Source organism: Colobus angolensis, unplaced genomic scaffold, assembly GCF_000951035.1.
Source record: "Colobus angolensis palliatus isolate OR3802 unplaced genomic scaffold, Cang.pa_1.0 Scaffold217, whole genome shotgun sequence".
Lineage (NCBI taxonomy): Eukaryota > Metazoa > Chordata > Mammalia > Primates > Cercopithecidae > Colobus > Colobus angolensis.
In genome coordinates, this window is record NW_012115344.1 from 309,416 (window position 1) to 321,307 (window position 11,892).

Here is an 11,892-nt window from a genome sequence, read left to right on the forward strand (position 1 = left end):
CAGCCATCAGCAATACATTAACAAATAAGTATGGCTGTGTTTCAATAAAATTTTATGTACAAAAATAGCCAGTGGACCAGACTTGCCTGCTGGTCATAGTTTGCCAATCCCTGATCTGGATTATGTTGTACAGTTTTTCTATTCACTAAGCTAGGGCAGCTAAGGCAAGGCATATTCTATGAGAAAGATTGTCCCCTAGCTATTAAACATAGCCCAGTGTCTGTGTGTCAGGTTGGAGTATTTGGCAGATCTGAGGTTATTATACAAATTAAGCTGTCTGAGGCCCCCTGGCTCTGCAGAGCACTCCAGTAATGCCATCCTAGCTTCAGAGGCACATACCACTCTAGGTCAAGTGCTGACACTGAAGGAAATGTTGGCAGTGGGTAGCCCATCACAGCCACTAGGGCAGATGGAATTACTGTGTGCTTGCTCACACTTTCTCTCTTCAGCTAATTGGATTACTCTTCAGAGAAAGATGTCTGATAAAGTCAGTTTAATAAGGGGGATCCTCTTTAGCCAGTAAAGAACATATTTCCCTAAATGGAAGCAACGGGATGAGTTGTCAAAATGTCAGCATCTGAGCTATAAGAAACACTTACGGGACTAAGAGAATCAAAGCGGTCACATTAGATACAAATACAAAGTTCTAATATCTTTTTCCTCTAGTTCATAGGAAAGAATCTAAATAGATATGCACTCTGGGCCAAACAAGGATATAAACCTATGCTCTCTCTCTCTCTCTATTTTTTTTTTCAATATTTCTTAGAACAGGCTTTCTTGTACACCAGAAGACAAAAGAGAGTTATGAGCTTGTGATAGCTATGAATATTAGTAGAAAAGTCTTCACACAGGCCAGGTGCAGTGGCTCACACCTGTAATCCCAGCACTTTGGGTGGCCAAGGCAGGTGGATTCCTTGAGCTCAGAAGTTTGAGACCAGGCTGGGCAACATGGTGAAACCCCAGATCTACAAAAAAATAAAATAAAATAAAATTAGCTAGGCATAGTGGGGTATGCCTGTGGTCCCAGCTACTCAGGAGGCTGGATTGGGGGTGAGTTGAGGCTGGTGTGGCCCATGATCACACCACTGCACTCCAGCCTGGGTGACAGAACAAGACCCATCTCAAAGAAAGAAAGAAATGTCTTCACCCTACAGACAGCTGGATCGTTTATGGATGTGTAGCTGCTGAGACTGATTTTTCCTTTCAATCTTAAGATATAATGCCTACCATGGAAGATTGGTATGAGGATTAAATGAGACATCAAAGCTTTATAGAACTTTGAGCACACAGTAGGTACTCAAAACTTGTTAGTTCCACTTACTTTATAATGCTTACAAATTAGCACCATGTGGCTTAGTTCCTTTCAAAAAGGAAAGAGTGCTTTGTTTTTCTACAGGAGTCAGTGGTTTATCTTTATAAGAGGGTCCAAGAAAATTCCTCTTTGCACATACACACTCTTCTATTGTCCCTTTGTGTAAAGAAGTGGACTTTTCCCAGAAATCCAAGGCACTCCTCATAATGCTCTTGCAATGGAAATGCTCTCACCCCACAAAAGGTGCATTGTCTAACAGCCATGAAATGGCCCTTTCAATGGCACTTGGTGTATTTTGCCTTCCATTTAATATATGGTTGGTGGGAAGGTCAAGGTCCACATCACAGGGCTCTGCTGGACTGGGTAGATGACCAAGATTATAATTTTCAAATTAGGAAGAGAGAAAAAGATGCAAAGAAAGGAATACTTCTGAGGCAAGGCACACCATAGCTTTCATTTGGGAACAATCACGTTTGCATGCACATACAGAACTCTCATATTTTGGTCCCGTAGTTCACAGGCATAGGTGTAAATGTGGGCATGACTATTGTGGTTTCCTCAGGATAGTTTGCATCCATCACATTAGTTATAATGCCTGAGGCAACCCCTTCATCCCATGCAGCCATATTTTGTTCTATACCAAATGTCTCTTTAAGTATCCTTAAGGCTATCTCCTAATGTGTCCTGAGCATCTCATGCTTCCATCAAAGAGTGTCCTTCAGACTGAAAATAGCTTCATGCCACAACTATACTTTTTTAGTACACCTGGTTGTAAACCAAGTCCTTTGCCTGGGATTTCCTGTCACCTTTTTTTGGAAAATGGAGAGAACTCAAGGAGATCAACACAGTCCTTTCTAGAAAGTGAAATCATGGCAGTTATAGTTGGCAAATGCATGACTTGTTTGGTCTGAGTAGGGCAGTTACATAAAGAAGTTAGTCATCCTGCTGGTTGCCAGGAATTTAAGATCTTTGGAGGAATATCAAAATTAAGAATACTGAGTCTTTTTCTCAAAATCATTATCACTTTCAACACTGTCCCCAGGCAATCTGATTCCAATCCAGCTAAAAAGTTTTGTGCCAACATCACCTCAACTAAAGTACATGAAAAAAAAAATGCAAGACTTAAAGGCTAAATGCAGGCAAACTTCACAAAACAATGGGTTTCAGACAACAACAAAATTGCTCAGGATGGACCATGTTTGTAAATAATTACTGTCCCTCTGAAAAATGCTACTGAGTTCATGTTGAACTTGACCGTTAACTCAATGTCATTTCAAATGTCAAACAGCAGCGTATTAAGGCTTAAATTGCTTTGCCTTCTTTTTCTAGTTGGATGTAAGCAATTCCTGGAACTTGTATACAGTTGGCCTCTCTATAACCGCTGGTTCCTCATCAAATTCAACCAACCCCATATCAAAAATATTTGGAAAAAAAAAAAAAACCCGAACAATAAAATATAGCAAAACGACAGTAAATATTAATACAATTTTTAAAATACAGCATAACAGCAACATAGCATTTACATTGTATTAGATATTATAAGTAATCTAGAGAAGATTTAAAGTGTTTGGGAGAATGGGTGTAGGTTACATGCAAATACTATGCCTTTTTATATGAGGGACTTGAGCACCCTTGGATTTTATTATACTCAGGGCTGGGCAAAGGTAGTCCTATAACAAGTTCCCCTTGGAAACTAACGGACAAACACACTCCACCGGGAGTTTTAAAACTTGTCTGTTATTTTCTAGCAGGATGCAGTTGACTGTATTTGACACAGCACATAACTAGAGAAGTGCTGAGGGACCTCGAGAGATCACCTGATCCAAACCTCCTCCCCTTACTTCCCTGGACAAAAAGCCACAGCTGGATTTCTGATGGAGATGACGTCATTTTCCTTAGCTCAAAAGTTTCCAAATTTAGGTGGATCAGAATCATACAAGGACTTGTTAAAACATAGACTGCTAAACCCCATCCTCAGATTTTCTAATTTAATAAGTATGGAGGGGAGCTGATAATCTGTACTTCAAACCAGTTCCCAGGCAATGCTAATGCTGTTCCTCACAGAAACACACTTTGAGAACCATTGTTCCTTTCAAAGTGTAGCAATGATTGAAGGAAAACATCCTTCTTAATTGGCACTTCATTACTCTGGTGTTTTAATTTACTAATTAATTTAGCAAATCAAGAGTCTACTTCTGGTGATCAAGATTAGGACAGCATGTTTCCAAGCCTAGAGAAAGACTCCAACATCAACACAATTCACATGGAATTATCTACAGCAGGAGGTCAAATGTGCCATTGGAAAGGGGGTTAACTAAATTGTAATTATTATTTTTATAACTATTGTGTTTTTTTTTTTTCTAGGAACTTCAGTTACAATCTGGACTAAAAGCCAATATAGAGGTCCAGGGTGGCCTAGCTATTGATATTTCAGGTGCAATGGAGTTTAGCTTGTGGTATCGTGAGTCTAAAACCCGAGTGAAAAATAGGTAAGTGTTTATGCATTATACATTTATGAATTACATATAATACTATATGCAGAGAACTTCAGAAATATGTTTTGGGAATTAACCTTCTGACTTTTCAAAATCTATGCTTTCTATTTGTAATCATAAAATGATAGAGTTGGAACTGATCACAGGAAGTTATTCTGTCCATAGCTTCTTATGAGCAGGTCAGTACCTAACACGACTCAGCCAACAATTTTCCTGTTTTTAAAGACATACATAGACAGAATGCCCTGTGAATCAGATGGTTCATCTTCTTTTGGTGTTTCACCAAAAGAAGAAATTTTACTTTAAGGCAAACTTTCCTCTTTTGTTGTCTTCAATGGAGAAAAATAAAGAAGATAATTTCATCTGTGCAGAAACTAAGTATTAAACGTTAGGAGTCCTTAAGTCTTTTCATCAGCATTCCTTTTTCTAAATAAAATAGTCTAAGCTCCTTTAATTTTTCTAATCTACCTGTGAGATTTAATGAAAGTGTTTTACTTTGAGCATGAAACAATGTCTTTGAACTAGTGTGAAGATGTAAATTATTAGTCTTCTGTTTGTTACAGAATTTTTAAAAAGGAAATAGAAATGTAACCTATTTTTACTTTTTTGATATTTAAAAACACACTCGAGCAAAAGTGAGATACGTGATAAAATCAAATTTTTGATTCATTTTGAACTACGGATGAAGGAACTGAGAGCAATCAAACAGTAGTACATTTAATGTGAAGTGTGACCCACAGTGTTACTAAAGGAAGCACAGAATGAAAAGTGACACTGGTCATCAAAGGGTTCAGCAATATCATTTAGGGCTTCCCACACAATCAGTCATCTTCCACCTCTTTCCAAAGTACTTTCTAGACAGAAGTTTTTCCAAATGAAATGGAATTGAATTCTTCGTAAAGAGAAATCAACAACAGCAACAACAACAAAAAGTAATTTGGATTTTTTTCTAAAGTACACAGCATCCTTAAGAATCTCCCATTAGCCATAGTGTAACCAATCTGTCTTCCATTTCCACTTGTTCATTTGAAAAAATATATTTTAAGCCTTTGCTGAATATAAGACATCAGAAAGTACTCTAAGTGATTCAGGGATTAAAACAACCTGTCACCTACTTTTACACTGATCATAACAGCAGCAGGGGTTTTAATTTGCACAGCAAAAATTAATACCCCTGTCAAAAAATATGGGCATAGAACTCTGATTTAATTGTGAAAATAATTTACCACAGTTTGATTTAAAGTCCACAATTAAATTAAAGTAGAGGTAAACCGTCTGTTGAAATTATTTATCCTTTTCATTGTTATCCAAGGCACACTCCCAGCCAGTGCAATCTATTTATCCAGTTCTTAAAGGACCCACCATATTCGTTCCTCCTGGGACCTACTTACTGTACATGCCCCACTGTAAGAATGATTTTTTGTAACACAATATTTTTTTTCAAATATCTTGGCAACCAAGGGCTTACACCTCTAGAGATTCTTTGGGGAAGGTAATGAAATGGAATTAAAAAGCTGCCTAGAAGCCAACAGAGAGAGAGTTAACAAAAACTATAAACATCAATTGTCTTCTTGGTGAGTTTAGACTCCCTTTTAATATAACTTGAGTATTTCTGACCTCCTAAGAGGACTGGGTTCCAAGAATGTTTTCATTTTGGTCTTTGTTATGCCAATACAAAACAATGTAGTATCTTATAGGCACTCCCCACATCTGCAACTGAAGGCAGGGGAGAGCTCAGGGGAAGGGCAAATCTTCCCTGCCCAATATCTGAGACTCACCAGGCCCTGGTTACCAGCAGAACTCTGAGTACATCCAGGTCACTTCTGAATCCCTTAAGTGTCTTCTTCCAGTCACTGGCATCATAAGTTCAGATCCTGTAAAATTATAGCTGTTAGTCCAATTCCATTAAATATAATATGAACAGTTTTTTTCTTTTTTCTCAAATATTTAGGGTGACTGTGGTAATAACTACTGACATCACAGTAGACTCCTCTTTTGTGAAAGCTGGCCTGGAAACCAGTACAGAAACAGAAGGAGGCCTGGAGTTTATCTCCACAGTACAGTTTTCTCAGTACCCATTCTTAGTTTGCATGCAGATGGACAAGGATGAAGCTCCATTCAGGTAAGATACAGCATTCAGGTAATGTTCCAGGACCATCACCAGTGCACCAGGAACTTGCATTCAATCTAGAACATTCAGTTTCAGAATTAAAAGGAAACAGTAGAAACTCAGTGAAAGATGAATTTTCTTTAAATGAGTAGAATAATTGATAAGGCCAAAAAAAAAGTCAGTTTCTGGGGTCCCAAAAAAATCTAATGACTAGTTCATTTGTTTCTGGAGATGGTATCATATTCTAATCCAGAAACAATTTATCAAGGAAAGAAAGGCCTATGATTTACCATAGGAGTTGCCACATAGTTTCATAAAAAAAAATCAGATACACATTTACTTTCTGATATCTTCACAATAAACTGCTGGACAGAATATTTCAAATAAAACACCTGGCAATCCATTTACCATCTTTAAGGGCAAAAATGAATTTGCAGTTATTAAGTATTCCATATAACAGCAACTTGACCCTGTTTAAGTTTTGGCTCAAGTTTCAGAGTTCGAGATTCTGAATTTTTTTAAATAATGCTTTTGGTAGAATTGTTAGTGTTTTAAAATATAAAGATATAATTTCCATGTAACTTTATGCTATGTCATTTGAATTTTGTAACCATTATTTGTACCAGTACTATCACACAGAGCTAGAATGCTTTGGGTCTAGGTAGCACTGACCCTTTCATAGTAGTTGACCTACACTAACTATAAGGATCATTTGTAGACTTAAAACAGCAAGCCACATCTTACATCATCTCCTTTGATAAGTAGGCCAAATGGAGCATCTTCATTATTTTACTGACATTTCATGATTCATATTAAAAAATGCATCAATTATATAAATGTAAACATGAATAGGCTGTATTTTCACAGAATAAAATATTGCACATTATAGTAAACCTATTAAGCTGTCACTAACTTACATTAACTTACATCTAGAATAAACCTCCACAATGCATTTAAAAAAGCCAACCTTCTAATGGTTGAAATGCAGTGACCACCAACCCACCCACATGATTAATTGGTTTGGTTCCACATTTCCCTTGGGCCAGAGCTCTTGGAATGTTTCTCTGTCCACATTCTCTGCTTAAACAGCGGGGCTTGCCTGTTACTCAAAAGGAGAGTGCTCCCAAGTTGGGGCTTCTGGAATGAAGGGTGAGACACAGCACAGCATGCAAAGCGTAACAGCATCACCAAAAAGCTGAAAGGAACTTAGTCTTTCATTCTAGAAAACTGTATGGCAGGACTCCCATATCCTAGGCATTTGAAGTGTTTCTGTTGACATAAAAAGAAATGAGGCCGGGCGCGGTGGCTCACGCCTGTAATCCCACCACTTTGGGAGGCCGAGACAGGTGAATCACGAGGTCAGGAGATCCAGACCATCCTGGCTAACACGGTGAAACCCCGTCTCTACTAAAAATACAAAAAAAAAAATTACCCGGGCATGGTGGCCGGCGCCTGTAGTCCCAGCTACTCGGGAGGCCGAGGCAGGAGAATGGCGTGAACCCGGGAGGCAGAGCCGAGATCGCGCCACTGCACTCCAGCCTGGGCAACAGAGCGAGACTCTGTCTCAAAAAAAAAGAAAGAAAGAAAGAAATGAGAAGAAAATCACCCATTCATGGAGTAGCCTTTGACACTCATATCCTTTCTCAAATTGCTTTGGAACAGAAACTTCAAGTATACATTCAGTAACTTGGCTGGAGAGGTGTAGGGTGACTTAACTGTGTGTGTAATTCTGTTACTGTTACTGTTGTTGTACAGGCAATTCGAGAAAAAGTACGAAAGGCTGTCCACAGGCAGAGGTTATGTCTCTCAGAAAAGAAAAGAAAGCGTGTTAGCAGGATGTGAATTCCCGCTCCATCAAGAGAACTCGGAGATGTGCAAAGTGGTGTTTGCCCCTCAGCCAGATAGTACTTCCAGTGGATGGTTTTGAAACTGACCTGTGATATTTTACTTGAATTTGTCTCCCCGAAAGGGACACGATGTGACATGACTAAGTACTTGCTCTCTGAGAGCACAGCGTTTACATATTTACCTGTATTTAAGATTTTTGTAAAAAGCTGCAAAAAACTGCAGTTTGATCAAATTTGGGTATATGCAGTATGCTATCCACAGTGTCATTTTGAATCATCATGTGACACTTTCAACAACATTCTTAGTTTTCTTGTACGTCTCTCAAATCCCATTTGGTACAGTGAGAACAGTTATTCTCTAAGAGGAAACTAGTGTTTGTTAAAAACAAAAACAAAACCACACAAGGAGAACCTAATTTTGTTTCAACAATTTTTGATCAATGTATATGAAGCCCTTGATAAGACTTCCTTAAGCATGACAGGAAAACCAAACATGTTCCCTAATCAGAAAAAAAAAAAAAAAAAAGTAAGAAACAAACCATTTTTTTTTTTCTCTTTTTTGGAGTTGGGGGCTCGGGGAGAAGGGACAAGGCTTTTAAAAGACTTATTCTCCAACTTCAAGAATTAATATTTATGTCTCTGTTATTGTTAGTTTTATTAAGTCTTAAGGTAGAAGGCACATAGAAATAATATCTCATCTTTCTGCTGACCATGTAGTGAGGTTGCTCCAAAGACATTCAGATCTCTACCTCCAGCCCTGCAAAAATATTGGACTTAGCACAGAGGAATCAGAAAAATTAATTTCAGAAACTCCCTTTGATTTTTCTTTTGCTGTGTCTTTTTGAGACTGTATTATGGTACACTGTCCTCTAAGGGACATCCTCATATATTAATCATTTTATCTCAACTTTTTGGGGGTGAGCGCTCTAGTTCACTCAACTGTAATCTGCACAATAGCTAGGATGACTAAGAGAACATTGCTTCAAGAAACGGATTTCCAAAATATGAAATCAAGAAAACAGTGTCTTTATTTGCATGAATTAAAAGAGCCATGTTGAACATTCACAAATATTTATTAATAAACAGATGTGGTGATAAACCCAAAACAAATGACAGGTGCTTATTTTCCACTAAACACACACACATGAAATACAAGTTTAGCTAGCCCACTATTTGTTGTAAATTGAAAACGAAGTGTGATAAAATAAATATATAGAAATAATATTGAATCCCTTTTGTCTTTCATTACTTCCAACACCATATTTCTCATTCCTGCCACTTTCTGATCCTAGACACATACACAGCTAAGCCTCTGCAGCAATATAGGTCAGGCCAGGTTCTCTAGATGCGAGAGCAGACCCATTTGAAAAATGGGCCACTGAAAATATCAGCAGCCAAAACCTCTTAAGGACCTGTGAGCTTGAAAACATGCCATAACCCCAATTTTCATAAAGCTCTGGATTGGCCCCTTTACTCTCATGTTACTATAAAGGAAGGAAGGAATCAGAAACTAAGGTGGTGGGTGGAACATGGTAGGTGGTAGCATCAGCCTTGGGGAAACCACTCTGTAAAGATGCTGACATCGCAGGGAAAGTGAGTTGGTCTAGGGTACTAAGCTGAATATGCTGTGGACTCAGGCACTTCAGCCCTGTGAGGTTTAACAAAACACAGCCAGCTCTGCGAAATGTAATCATTTACCTAACAGTGACGACTGTGGTGCCCTGAATGTTAGTGTTTGGCCATTTCCCAACTGTTTACTGGGCTGCTGAGCCAAGTATCTGCCCACCCAGTGGAGAATGGACGATCCTGAGCAACTCTAACATGCTCCAAAGAAACAAGAAAGCAGCAGCATAGGACAAACAGTAACTCCTTTGTAGATAAACAAGATAGAAAATGAAGAGGGGTAGAGTGACAGTCCACATTTGAAAATAAGATAGTATCGGAGCTAGAAAAATAACTTTAAACCTCATTTGCAGTCCTCTAGTTCTGACTACTTCTCCATTACAAATGTCAACATACAGACACATTTGTCTTCTGAAAAGACATCTATTTGGGAATTGTATAGCCCCCTAATGCGAATCTCCAGGCCTCTGTCCAGTCAGGTCTTTCCTGCAAGCCTTAAGGTTAGCCTGGCCTCTTTTCTTCTGTGAAGTGTTGCTGTCATTCCCTGGCTCATGTTGCAGTCCTGCCTGTGACAAGTTGCTCCCTGCTTCTCTGAACTGACCACCTTCAAGTAAATGTTAAAGCTAACACTTCCTGAGTGCATATTATATACAAGGTATTTTAAAGCATTTTCCACATATTAATTTAATCTTCACAAAAACTACATTTAACAGGTAGCATTATTTCCGTATTATAGATCAGCACTAAAAGAAATATGAGTCACATAAGTAATTTGGAATTTCTAGTAGCCACTTTAAAAAATGTAAACCAAAATAGGTGAAATAAACTGTAATAATATATTTTATTTAACCCACAATATCCAAAGTATTATCGTATCAAAATGTAATTAATATAAAAATTATTAATGGGAAGCTTTACTTTGGGGGGAAGATTAGATCTTCAAAATGTAGTATATATCTTGTATATAAAGCACATCTCAATTTGGATGAGACACGTTTCAAGTGTTCAGTAGATGCATGTGGCTAGAAGCTGCTGTGTTGAATAGTACAATATTGGGCACACAAGACATTTAATTTGCCCCACAGAAGATACTTTCTGACTTAGAAATTGAAAGAACAGGACTCAAATATAAGTAGTTTCACCTCAGAACCTGCTCTCTGAACCCACTATAGGATGTTTCCCACATGCTTTCGGTTTTAAAGATTTGCTGCTAAACGAATACAGACAGTAGTTTATGAAAATGACAAACATGTGACAGCAGCTATAAAGCTAAGAGTTGTTGCCCCCCCTCCTTTTTTTTTTGAGACGGAGTCACGCTCGGTCACCCAGGATGGAGTGCAGTGGCACGATCTTGGCTCACTGCAATCTCTTCCTCCCAGGTTCATGCCATTCTCCTGCCTCAGCCTCCTGAGTATTTGGGACTACAGGTACCCGCCACCACGCCCGGCTAATTTTTTGTATTTTTAGTAGAGACGGGGGGTCTCATCGCGTTAGCCAGGATGGTCTCGATCTCCTGACGTTGTGATCCACCCGCCTCAGCCTCCCAAAGTGCTGGGATTATAGGCGTGAGCCACCGCGCCTGACAGAGTTGTTGCCCTTTCTCTGTGGTTGTTCAGTCTCCTCCTCTGATGGAATCAGAAGCCCACCATAATCAACTGTAGAATGTTTCCATCATTCCAAAAAGAAACCTGTACCCTTTAGCTACCACCTCCAATGTATCCATCTCCCAGCCCTAGGAAATCACTAGCCTACTTTCTGTGTCTGTAGATTCATTCTGGACAATTCATATAAATGCAATCATATATACTATGTAGTCTTTTGTGACTGACTTCTTTCACTTAGCATTGTGTTTCAAGTTTCTTACACATTGTAACATGTATTAGCACTTTATTCTTTTTCATGGTCAAATAATATTTCACTATACAGTCATGCCATGTGTTTATCCATTCATTAGTTAATGGACATTCAGTTTGTTTCCACCTTCTGGATATTACAAATAATTCTGCTATGAACATTTGTGTACAAACTTTTTGGTGGGCATATATTTACATTTCTGTGAACTTAGCAGTAGAATTGGTGAGTCAAATGATAACACTATATTTAACTTTTTGAGAACTGCCAGAATTTTCTCCAATGTGACTGAACCATTTTACATTCCCACCAGCAGTGTAGAAGGGTTCTGATATTTCCATTCTCACCAACACTTATTAATATCCTTCTTTTTTATTATAGTCATCTTAGTGGGTGTGAAGTTACCACTATATTTTGAATAAATAAAAAAAGTATTTGGCTTGAATAAATAAAAAAAATTATTTGGCGGCCCACACCTGTAATCCCAGCACTTTGGGAGGCCAAGGTGGGATGATGGCTTGAGGCCGGGAGTTTGAGACCAGCCTGAGCAACATAGGAAGAACCTCATCTCTACAACAAAATAAAAATAAAAAAATTAGCAGGGCTTGGTGGCACATGCCTGTAGTCCCAGCTACTTGAAGGCTGAGGTGGGAG

The 11,892-nt window shown here is 38.5% G+C and overlaps 1 protein-coding gene across 3 annotated transcripts in view; it reads left to right on the forward strand.

The window, feature by feature from the left end:
- The window catches only part of MTTP (microsomal triglyceride transfer protein), a 57,543-nt gene extending 48,559 nt beyond the window's left edge, over positions 1–8,984 (forward strand). For all 3 annotated transcript variants that reach the window (XM_011943189.1, XM_011943191.1, XM_011943190.1), the window contains 3 exons: positions 3,677–3,801; positions 5,759–5,929; positions 7,673–8,984. In XM_011943189.1, the coding sequence (XP_011798579.1) occupies positions 3,677–3,801; positions 5,759–5,929; positions 7,673–7,844 (468 nt within the window). In that variant the 3' untranslated portion in view covers positions 7,845–8,984. The remainder of the gene's footprint in view (positions 1–3,676; positions 3,802–5,758; positions 5,930–7,672) is intronic.
- The last annotated feature ends 2,908 nt before the right edge of the window (positions 8,985–11,892 follow it).